Source organism: Chelonia mydas, chromosome 3, assembly GCF_015237465.2.
Source record: "Chelonia mydas isolate rCheMyd1 chromosome 3, rCheMyd1.pri.v2, whole genome shotgun sequence".
Taxonomy (NCBI): domain Eukaryota; kingdom Metazoa; phylum Chordata; order Testudines; family Cheloniidae; genus Chelonia; species Chelonia mydas.
Window position 1 is genome coordinate 98,762,072 of NC_057851.1, and position 12,607 is coordinate 98,774,678.

General features: G+C 43.0%; 1 protein-coding gene across 14 annotated transcripts in view; it reads left to right on the plus strand.

Moving 5' to 3' along the window:
* Positions 1 to 12,607, plus strand: part of EYA4 (EYA transcriptional coactivator and phosphatase 4) — a 211,549-nt gene that overhangs the window by 149,301 nt on the left and 49,641 nt on the right. For 7 of the 14 annotated variants that reach the window (XM_043542942.1, XM_043542943.1, XM_043542944.1 and 4 more), the window contains one exon: positions 4,083 to 4,181. The exons of 4 other annotated variants lie outside the window; for them this stretch is intronic. In XM_043542942.1, the coding sequence (XP_043398877.1) occupies positions 4,083 to 4,181 (99 nt within the window). The remainder of the gene's footprint in view (positions 1 to 4,082; positions 4,182 to 12,607) is intronic. 3 more of the 14 variants (XM_043542952.1, XM_043542941.1, XM_043542950.1) reach the window with 1 other exon arrangement.

The following is a 12,607-nucleotide window of genomic DNA, read 5'->3' on the forward strand; positions in this document are numbered from 1 at the left end:
AGGTCCAACTGCATCCACACCTGGCCTTCCTGCGCAAAGTGGTCTCCCCGTTTCATAAAGGCCAGGACATTTATCTGCCCGTCTTTTTTCCAAAGCCACATATGTGGGAGGAGGAGCGTCGGCTGCATTCCCTAGATATTAGAAGTGCGCTAGCCTTCTACATTGAATGGACCAAGCCATTCCACAAGTTTACACAGCTGTTCGTCACAGTGACCAACAGAATGAAAGGTCGTCCAGTGTCTGCTCAAAGAATTTCTTCTTGGGTAACTGTTTGCATTCGCTAGTGCTACGACCAGGTGAAGGTGCCACCTCCAGCTACTGTCACCACCCACTCAACCAGGGTGCAAGCCTCTACGGCAGCTTTCCTAGCCCAAGTGCCTATCCAGGACATCTCTTGGGCAGCCACCTAGTCATCTGTCCACACGTGCACATCCCATTACGCTTACCCAGTAGGCCCAGGACGATGCTGGGTTCGGTAGAGCAGTACTAGAAGCCACTAGGCTGTGAACTCCGAGTCCACCTCCGAAGATTCTACTTATGAGTCACCTAGAATGGAATTGAGGTGAGCAAGCTCTCGAAGAAGAAACGGTTATCTACCTTTCATAACGGTTGTTCTTTGAGATGTGTTGCTCATGTCCATTCCATTACCCGCCCTCCTGCCCCTCTGTCAGGGTTGCCAACAAGAAGGAACTGAGAGGGTGTAGGGCCAGCAGCGCCTGATGTACCGACGCATGAATGCGGCACTCAAGGGGGCGCCACAGCTGACTCTACAAATACCGTTAAGGCAAAACTCTCTGAGGACTGTGCACATGGGCACGCACACACCTAGAATGGAATGGACATGAGCAACACATCTCAAAGAGCAACAGTTACGAAAGGTAGGTAACCATTTTCTCCAGAATGTGAGTCAGACATTTTGGCCATCTTAAGCCATTAAATCAAGTAAATAATTTATGTTGTAAAAGATGTTACTTTTGGGAGCCACATTCTAGACTAGCTGTCACTGTTAGCAGCACTCCAATATACTTCCATCTGAGATATTTTTTATTTTTATTACTACTGTTTTGATTTTTTAATTCATGGTTTTAAAAAATAGGGCATCTGATTTATACTCTGTAAAGCAGTAATTCAGAATTATGGTTTGTAATTCAAATTTTTAAGTCACCCTGCTCCCATTACTGGGATATATATTGTAGCAGTGTCAGAACATTATGTGATGCCACACACTGTGTTATATGTGCTACAAAACCTAGGAAAAACAGTGTATGTTTAAATGGTGTGATCTTCTATTTTGATCTCAACTTTAAATTTGATTGCTTTTTTTTCTTTTAAAGTTAAACTGGTTTTTGGTTAGTTTAATGCTGTTTTTCCATGGTTTAATTATGTGCAACATGAAAAATAAGGGCAGTATTCCAAAAGTCTAGCCATGCAGAGAAAAGGTCTTGATGACTTCCTTACTCTGATAAAATCTGAATGTAATAGACTAGAGCTGTTTAAAATCAAGGATATCTCGAAAGATATTTTCCATATGTATTGTTGACAAAATGTAATTCTAACTTGGTATTTTCTATCAAATTAAATTAATCTGAGAGTTAAGGGAATGGGGGAGAGTGATTGTTTGACAGGGAGAGGAAAACTTGGTGAATATTTGTGCCCAGGAAAGTGCGCTGCACATCACAATGGCTGGAGCTAGGGATAGTTCAGTACAATACTTTTCAACTCAGTATTTAGGCCCCAATTCAGGAAAGCAGTTAAGCGTGTACTAATTGCTTTCCTGAATATCTATCAGTCTAGCTACAAGAGAAGAATGATGGTCCATTGGCTAGGGCATTAACCTAGGACTTGGGAGACGTGGGTTGAATTTGCTGCTCCACTAGAGTCTGCGTATGACCTTGGGGAAAGAATTTAGCGTCTCTGTGTCTCAGTTTTCCATCTGTAAAGCTGGGTTAATAGCACTTCCTTACTTTGCAGGGGTGTTGTGAGAATAAATACATTAAAGATTTTGAGGTAGTCATAGACTACTGTGATGGGGGCCATATAGAGAGAGAAGAGGAGATTGTGGCAGTCCTAAAGGGAACAGAGACTGCAAAGGAGACCAAATTAGCAAGCTGCATACTTTCTGATACATGTAGAGACAGAGGTGCAAGCCCTGAGCCTCTTCGCAATAAAGTCAGTAAAAGGTGTTCCCTTTGACAGCACAACTGTCATTTATGCAGCAGATAGCCCTAGGTTTCATTAGCATTAGCAGCAATGCAGGACAATCTTTGTTTTATGGAGAAAAGCTTTCCTTAATTTCTCATATGTATTGTATTTAGTATAAAAACACATTCACCCAAATTTTGGCATACATTTTCTTTTTGTTCCAGCTGCTTTCTCATTGCAAAAACTATTTATTATCAGTGCAGGGAAAAGTCAGTCCATTTCCACATTTATATTTGAACCCTCCATCTCCTGGAAATTTTCTCAGGACAGAGATGTGGTGAAACATAGGATTTGATTTAAAAATACGTTGTTACTGTTAATTTTTTTTCTTTTTCTTTTTTTTTTTTATTCCTCTTCGAAATTCTGGTGCTGTGGAACAATTTCAGTGGCCTTCTGAAGAAGTAATTCTTTCTGTTGGGCACTTAAATTGATATCCCTAACATTGACATGTGCAGAGCAATCTCCATGACCCTGTTTTCCAGGATGGTGCAGTGGAGAATAGGAGGACCATTGGTAGGAGTAAACTATTTTGACCTCTCTCTCCCATCCTACACTGTGAAGCCAATCAACTACACTGCATTTGTTCAGGCTGTCCATTTGTTGGCACCCTTTAAAATGCACATTTTACATATTAAGTTTTACATAATTCCCATAAATAATCAAAAAGTAAATTTCCACTGTCCTTGTTTGAAATTTGCATGTGTACACAATGTCTCAAATTCCATCCATATTTCCTGTAGTGTTGCTGTTAAGTATCAATCACCCAACTCACCCATGTGCCTATGAAAGATCCATTATGGATGGGGGACAAAGGCAGATGTGTGTCATTTCAAATAGCTATTATAGATGTCATAGCTTGTTCAGATAAAAGCCACCAAAGAATTTGGCTGAGGTTTAGAAAGGGGCCTAAGGGAGTTAATTCCCCAGTTCACTTATGACTTGCCAACATGGTGAAATTGATCAGCTGAATAATACTGATATAATTACACCGCTATTGTTCTGCTGGTAAATTTCTCCGTGTAAGCTCTTAAGTGTCTTTGAAAATTCCAGACTTTTCTGTTCTTAGAATTAAAATGGATGGTATACCACATGTCTAGTAAAACATACAAGGTGTGATTTTCATATGCACTTAGCCCTCTATACCAGTCTCACTGTGTAAAAGAGCCTTCTCATAAATGAAAATCAGGCCCCCAGTATTTATCAACTGGCCACTAATATATGATGTAAATATGCACATCTACCTAACTGTATGAGTGTTCTGAATGTATTGTGGTGCAGCTATAATTTTTTATTTTCCTAGGGCAGCTTAGCCTCTAATAAAAGCGGAAGTCTATGTTGTACAGTTATTTCTTAGCAAATTAATTAGAAGCTGGCTTTTCATGGCTATCATTTGTGCACTGTCTATAGTTTTCTTTTCTTTTCTTTTCTTTTTTTTTCCCCTCTGGGGAGAATAAGTCACCAATTTCAGTGTGGGTTAGCTTTGAGGTAAGAAAAAAAACACTGGGGTGGCAGAAAGCTTGCACTGTGAAAGCAATATGCTGCTGGAAGAGAACAAAAACATACTGTACTGGCTCTCAAGCATAACTATTTTTTTATGTGCTCTCCTCTCCTTCCTGTCCACTAGTTTTTGGGAATTGCTAGAATCAATTAGATTTAGATTGAAATTACTCCAGATAATTATAGCAGTCTTTCAAATAGATACATAAATAGATGCATGTGTGGCCATTTCAGAAAGTGCAGTAGCAGACTGTTCTCATAAAATTCTAAACTTTTCAATCGCATGTCTGTTCTAGCTGGACTGCCACTCGTGACACTGGCATGAGGTCTCCGATGTAAATTTAGAAGTAAAATCTCATGTCTACTTATTCTTCTATGTGTAGTGTCTCTTCTTGCAGTCAAAACAGAGCCCATGAACAGCAGTGAAACAACCACCACCACCACAACTGGAGATGGATCGCTTGACACTTTTACTGGGTCAGGTAAAGCCATAATAAGATCACATGTTATGAGATACACACTAATGTAGCATTGGTAACTTTCACTAATGAACATGTCAGTGCATGGAGGACACCTCTTAAACTTTGTGAAAGTTATAAAGTAGGTTTTAATACCAAAGAGGAGTAATACCTTTTTTGAAAACACCTTAACTTGCAATTCTCATCAGCTGTGTTCTTAAGAAATGTATTTACTACAACCATTCTTGTGTGCAAGAATATTTAAGTAACAATGGTCACATACTGTAGCATTTTTTATAGTTTGTAGGCCCATATAATATCAGCAGGAGTGAGATAAAATTAGATTGTATTAGTATTAGCAATTATAATTTATAAAATGTAAATCTGAAGGCTATATTGCTTTAGTAATCCTAAACTTCACTCCAATAGTGCTTATTAGCTGATGAGGCTGCCCTAAACTATCTTATCTACGAGTCTAAATATAAAGTGTCTGTTTGATTCAATATAAATAAGCTTATCTTCCCAGTTGGGTTTTGAAAAAAAAACCCCACATTATTTGTAAGTAGCTGCCTGAAAAGTATTAAAGATTACTGAAGTACAAGAAAGTACATATTGCTTGCATTATAACACAAAATTGGATCTTGGTCATATTAATATTAATGCAGAGAAGAGAATAATAATGGATCCGGCCCATTATGCCTGAGTTATCATGGCTCTTACAGCAGGCTGAGAATAATTTAACTTTGTTACTGAATGTAATACATCCCCAGGGCTGTTTCCAGAAGATATGGTGTATACAATATAAAGGTTCAGGTCAGATGAAACTTTTTGTGAAATAATTTCAAAATGTTTAGTTTTGATTTTAATCTTTTTTTTCATTTAACCTTTTCTTTCTCTAATAAGCTTAAATTTTGAAACAAAGTCATTTCATTCAGGAAAACTGAAATTTTTTGTCTAAAAGAGGTCAAAACAAATCATTTAGACAACTTAAAAACCATTAAGTTGGGAGATTTGTCAAAATGGACTCTGTTTCATGGACAGTTTTGGTTTTGCCAAATCAGAATTTTTTAGACAAAAAAGCAATTAGTTGAAAAATTTACAACCAGCAGGAAGAATTGTGATTTTTGTATTGATAGTGTACATTTGTTGACCCATACTGTATATTTAAGAAATCTGGGCTTTACTCCGTGTATTGCAAAGTCTAGGGCAAGAATTTCCAGAAGGGATGCTTAGAGTTATATTCCTAAATCCATATTTAGGCGCCTAAATAAGGGCCTGATTTTCCAGTGTTGGGCATCCAGCAGCTACCATGAACTTCAAGAGGATGAAGGGTGTTCTGTGTTTTTGAAAATCAGACCACTTATATGGTGGTTGCAATGAACCTGGGAATTACATGTAGGCACTCATTTTTTAAAATCTTAATGCCTATGTATTAAAGTAAAACGTGAGTCTACTCCCTGTCTTGGTCCACAGATTCAGATACAAAATGATTGAGGGGAAAGCACTATTGGGAGGGAAGACAGGCAGCCCCTCTGAACTGGGTACTGACTTCTTCAGTCACCAGCTATTGTGGGGCCAATAATGAGGGAGTAGCACGTGCACATAGCTGCTTATCGTGGGGGGGGCAGACAGGGGGGAAGTGCAGAGCTTTCAGTGTGTTGTTTTTGTTATGTTTTAGTTTGAACTTTAGCTATTTTATCTGAGGTGTTACCTTGCCACTATTTAAGGATGTGTGCATGTGGGGTTTTTTTAATAGCAGCTACCGGTAACTTTCCAAATATACCAGCTGAAACAATCAGAGAAATATTTTTTTCCATATGTTTTTTTGTTGTTGTTTAGCATCTATGCTACAAAGCTGGTCAAACCAGGCTGCCAAATTTGCAGTCACAGGGGATCCTGGCTTAAGGGGAAGGTGAATACAGTGGATCTAATTGTTAAAGCAGCAAGGTGTTCCTATGACAAGTATCAGCCATTCGGAACACCCCACCATCTGAGAAAGTCAAAATGTCAGTGTTGCCCTATCGTTTTTAAAACAATGAAATCCATCATGAGGCATCCCCTCTTCTGGAGCAAAGTTTCCCTATGGATGCAGACTTGGCAGCCAGAGATAGCCAGCTCCAGGGAGGGGATTTGTGTGGGAGGGTGAAGAGGGAGGGGAAAAAATTCTGTGGATTGATAAAATGCCCAGGTCTGTGAGCTGAAATCATCTAATCTGTTAAATTAATATGAATAGATATAAGTATGTGACATTGAACCACAGTCGGGAGTATTTCCTACTCTCAGGAACCCTGATTCAGCACTTAAACACATACTTAAGCACCATTACAGGGACTTAATCAATGCTTAAAGTTATGTGTGCTTAAATGCTTTGTTGAGTAAGGATGGACTTAAGCATGTGCTTAAAAGCTTTCCTGAACTGAGGCCAGAGTGACGTGACTGATGAACTCCCAGTGCTGAGACCAGTCTGAGAGTCCACCATTGTGCACTCTCTTTGCTTCAGGTATTCAACTGTGTTACACCCTATTTTCCTGACTTACAGACAGTAGACAATAGGCAGGGCTTTGGAGCTGAGAAGGAGGCTGAACAAGCCCTGCACAATGTAGTGTATCCACTGCTGCTTGGTGACCTTATTGAACACTAGAAGTGATGAACAGATAGACGGTTCCGTGGTATATACCAGGGCAGGATTGGGTTTATAGTGTATTGAGAGTTGAGACTGCATAGATGATTCTATAATAAATCCTCATTTTCAAAGGTTAACATTTTGACTCTTTGAAATAACACTGGGATGAAACTTGCTGGCAAGCATGCATGCTAGTTACTTTTCATAACTATTTTACAGTCAGAAGTACCTGTGAACTTGACTTCAGTCATTAACTTTTTGATCTCATAATATAATTGCAAACTTAGAGTCAAGTAAAGGTTAAATAGCATAAATCGCCACATATTAAAATAAATAGGAAATGTCACATCTCAGACTCAATAAACTAATGTTAATGGTGAAAGAAAAGCTGCTCGGTTCCAGTAAATTTGGAGTTAAACTCTCACAGACCCCTTAATTCAGCCTTTGGTATTACAGTACATACCGAGTAATCTCTCAGAGGATTCCACAATGCTTTATGACGTTACCACTGAGAAAATATTTCTCTCCCCGGTATGACTTAACTAAGTAGACAAATCATTTCGTGCACCACTTCTACTTCAATAGGATGGTGTATCTGTAAAGAATTGGTTTTGGTGTTTAATATTTTATAAAATCCAGGAAACTCTGTGATACTGTAAAGGACTATATTGTGCAATACCAATGTACTGTACATGGGGCTGCAGGACACTGAGAAAGTTTAACTCAGAATTTTCTTGCTTTGACAAATTTGCCTTGACTGTAGTGTTAGTTCAGCATACAGTTTTGTGTTTAAATTGCTTGGAAAGTTAGGTGAATTTGAGAATTATTAACAATTTTAATGGAGTAGCAAGCAACTTCTAGGCTTTCCATCTTCATCCATTTTCAGTAAACATTTATTATACACAAAAAAACCTGGGGTTAGAAGAACATTATTACGGTTACAAAATCAAGCACTCAAAAGTTAGGAAATGGAGATTTCAGGTTGCCTGCACAATCTCAGTGTGTCCCCCTTGTGCATATGCATTATGATACAGTCTTTCATTAGAAGATCACATACTATTTTTTTCCACTGGATCCCTGGCTCATTCAGTGCATTGAATGCATGGTGCTCACTTAATGAGCAGCTTTTCAATTTTTTGTATTTTTCTCATTGTTCAGTGTGTGGCCCCAGGCCTTGCTGCACGCTACTCAAACCCTGCCCAATATCACACAAGAACTCTGTGGCGGAAGCAGGAGTAGACTCTAAGCATTCAGCTGTGTTAACCCAGAGATCTTCCTGCAATCCCCCACCTCACTCACTCTGTACCTTCCAACTTCTGCAACAAAAGAATAAGGGGGTTCTATACATAAGTCTTCATCACTACACATCCCTGGTTCATCCCCCAATTAGTCCATCCTGTGAACTAGGCTCAGGGATGCAGGTTCCAAGTGGCGCTTACCTCAAGCGGCTACCGGTTTCCAGAAGCAGTGGCATGTCCCTTCTCCAGCTCCTACATGGAGGTATGGCCAGGTGGGTCTGCACGCTGCCCCATCTGCCCGCACCGCCCCTGCAGCTCCCATTGGAGTGCTGGAGGGGGCCATTGAAGCACGTAGGAGCCGGAGTGGGACCATGTTGTGGCTTCTGGGAGCCGCGTGGTGTGACTCTGACCCTGCACCCCGGCTGGAGCACCGGAGCAGGGCAAGCTCCAGACCCCACTCCCCAGTGGGAGCTTGTGGGCCAACTTAAAATGGCTTGCGAGCCACATCCAGCCCACAGGCCATAGTTTGCCCACCCCTGTGTTAGATGATATACAGATACATAAAATATGTTCCCCAAAGTTCTTACAATCTAATTCAACATATACAAATTGGTGTAACAAACTATCAGAAAGTTTTGAAAAGGGAGCATGAGAGTAAGCCCTGGTCTACACTATGAGTTTAGGTCGAATTTAGCAGTGTTAGGTCGATTTAACCCTGCATCCATCCACACGACCAAGCCTGTTTTGTCGACTTAGAGGGCTCTTAAAATCGATTTCTGTTCTCCTCCCTGCTGAGGGCTTTAGCGCTAAAATCAACCTCGCTGGGTCGAATTTGGGGTAGTGTGGATGCAATTTGACGGTATTGGCCTCTGGGAGCTATCCCAGAGTGCTCCATTGTGACTGCTCTGGACAGCACTCTCAACTCAGATGCACTGGCCAGGTAGACAGGAAAAGCCCCGTGAACTTTTGAATTTCATTTCCCGTTTGGCCAGCGTGGCGAGCTGATCAGCACAGGTGACCATGGAGTCCCAGAATCGCAAAAGAGCTCCAGCGTGGACCGAACGGGAGGTACTGGATCTGATCACTGTATGGGGAGAAGAATCTGTGCAGGCAGAACTCTGTTCCAAAACACGAAATGCCAATATATTTGCCAAAATCTCCAAGGGCATGATGGACAGAGGCTACAACAGTGGGACACAGCAGTGCCACATGAAAGTTAAGGAGCTGAGGCAAGCCTACCAAAAAACAAAGGATGCAAACAGTCACTCCAGGTCACAGCCCCATACATGCCGCTTCTATGATGAGCTGCATGCAATTCTAGGGAGGCCCCTACCACTACCCCACCACTGTCCGTGGACACCAGCAAGGGGGGAGTCTCACGCAACAGGGATGAGGATTTTGTGGATGAGGAGGAGGAGGTTGAGGATAGCGCACAGCAGACAAGCGGAGAATCCCTTCTCCCTGGCAGCCAGGAACTGTTCATCACCCTGGAGCCAATCCCCTTCCAACCCTCCCAAGGCGGGCTTCCGGACCACGAAGCCGGAGAAGGCACTGGTACACTCTGGTGAGTGTACCTTTGTAAATATAATACAGGGTTTAAAAGCAAGCGTGTTTAATGATTAATTTGCCCTGAAGACTTGGGATGCATTTGCGGCCAGTATAGCTACTGGAAAAGTCTGTTAACGTGTCTGGGGATGGAGTGGAAATCCTCCAGGGACATCTCCATGAAGCTCTCCTGGAGGTACTCTAAAAGCCTTTGCCACGCGGTGTGGGGAGGCCCGTTCATGCTGAGAGGGATCTTCCCTGATACTAGCCACGTGGTGGGGGACATGGGGGTGAAGCACATGTTCTGTGTAATGTGAATTGCTTGATTCAGTGTGAAATAGTCTTCCCTTTGTTCTCTAAAATGTATCTTTTTAAATACTACTCTCCCTTTTTTTCCTCCCACAGCTGCAAATGTTTCTACGCTCCCCCATCATCTCCGTCCCAGAGGCTAGCGCAGATTAGAAGGTGAAAAAAACACACTCACGATGACATGTTCTCAGAGCTCATGCAGTCCTCCCGCACTGAAATGCGTGGAGGCAAACAATGGCAGAGTCCAGGAAAGCGTTAAATGAACATGAGAGGAAGGAGGAGCACGCTAAGAGGAGGCAGGATGCAATGCTGAGCCTAATGGGGGAGCAAACTGACATGTTCAAGCAGCAGGAGCACAGACCACCGCTGCAGCCCTTGTATAACTGCCTGCCCTCCTCCCCAAGTTCCATATACTCCTCACCCAGATGCCCAAGAACGCAGAGGGGGGAGGCTATGGGCACCCAGCCACTCCACCCTAGAGGATTTCCCAAGCAACAGAAGGCCGGCATTGAATAAGTTTTGAACTGTAGTGTGGCCTTTTCCTTCCCTCCTCCCCTCATCCACCACCCCACCCGGTGCTTCCCTCCTCACGGGCTACTTGTGAGTTTTCCCCCTATTTGTGTGATGAATTAATAAAGAATGCATGACTTTGAAACAATAATGAATTTGCCTTTGAAAGCGGTGATCGAAGCGGGGAGGGCGGTTGGCTTATAGGGAAGTGGAGTCAACCAAGGAAGTGGATTTTCATCAAGGAGAAACAAACAGAACTGTCACACCGTAGCCTGGCCAGTCATGAAACTGGTTTTCAAAGCTTCTCTGATGCACAGGGTGCCCAGCTGTGCTCTTCTAATCATCCTGGTGTCTGGCTGCGCGTAATCAGCCGCCAGGCGATTTGCCTCAACCTCCCACCCCGCCATAAACGTTTGCCCTTACTCTCACAGATGTTGTGGAGCACACAGTAAGCAGCAGTAACAATGGGAATATTGGTTTTGCTGAGGTCTAACCTAGTCAGTAAACTGTGCCAGTGAGCTTTTAAACGTCCAAATGCACATTCTACCACCATTCTGCACTTGCTCAGCCTATAGTTGAACTGCTCCTTACTACTGTCCTGGGTGCCTGTGTATGGCTTCATGGGCCATGCCAATAAGGGGTAGGCTGGGTCCCCAAGGATAACAGTAGGCATCTCAACATCCCCAATGGTGATTTTCTGGTCTGGGAAGTAAGTTCCTTCCTGCAGCTGTTCAAACAGACCAGAGTTCTTGAAGATGCGAGCGTCATGCACCTTTCCCGGCCATCCCACGCTGATGTCGGTGAAACGTCCCTTGTGATCCACCAGTGCTTGCAGCACCATTGAAAAGTACCCCTTGCGGTTTATGTACTGGCTGCCAAGGTGGTCCAGTCCCAAGATAGAGATATGCATTCCGTCTATTGCCCCACCACAGTTAGAGAACCCCATTGCAGCAAAGCAATCCACTATGACCTGCACATTTCCCAGAGTCACTACCCTTGATAGCAGCAGCTCAGTGATTGTGTTGGCTACTTGGATCACAGCAGCTCCCACAGTAGATTTACCCACTCCAAATTGATTCCTGACTGACCGGTAGCTGTCTGGCGTTGCAAGCTTCCACAGGGCTATCACCCACTCGCTTCTCAACTGTGAGGGCGGCTCTCATCTTGGTATTCTTGCACTTTAGGGCATGGGAAAGCAAGTCACAAAGTTCCATGAAAGTGCCCTTACAGATGTGAAAATTTTGCAGCCATTGGGAATCATCCCAGACCTGCAACACTATGCAGTCCCACCAGTCTGTGCTTGTTTCCCGGGCCCAGAATTGGCGTTCCATGGCAGGAACCTGCCCCATTACCACCATAATGTCCGAATTGCCAGGGCCGTGCTTTGAGAGAAGTCTGTGTCCCTGTCCTCATCGCTATCGTGATCACGCTGTCGCCACCTCCACACCTGCTTTTGCAGATTCTGCACATACTACAGGATAATGTGTGAGGTGTTTACAATGCTCACAACAGCAGCGTGGGCTCCATGCTTGCTGTGGTATGTCGTCTGTAGGAGAGCAGAGTTGCAGCGGAACCGGTGGATGACGACGGATGCCACGAGAATAGATATTTATACAGAACGACGAGAGGACCTGCGAGGTGGATTCATGGCACCAGGAGAGCAGAGTTGCAGCAGAAGCAGTGGATGATGATGGTTAGCAGTCCTACTACACCGTCTGCTGACAGCAGTATGGCGGCTGCATGGAAAAAAGGCGCGAAACGATTGTCTGCCGTTGCTTTTACAGAGGGAAGGGCGACTGACAACATTGCCCCATCAGGCATTGGGAGCTCAACCCAGAATTCCAATGGACAGCAGAGACTGCGGGAACTGTGGGATAGTTACCCACAGTGCAACGCTCCGAAAGTCGATGCTAGCTGCGGTACTGTGGACGCACTCCGCTGACTTAATGCGCTTAGTGGGGACACACACAATCGACTGTATAAAATAGCTTCCTAAAAATCGACTTCTATAAATACGACCTAATTTCCTAGTGTAGACATACCCTAATAATGAAAAGAACTTGGGTTACATAGCCTAGCCATGTGCATGATTCAGTGTCTTCAGAACATTCAGAGATGTGTGGAGGTTTCTAATATTATTAACTATATGCAAATAAAAGAGAGATACGTAATACTTTCTAGGCATCTATATTTTTTTATCCCAATATAAATCAATTTAGGTCCAT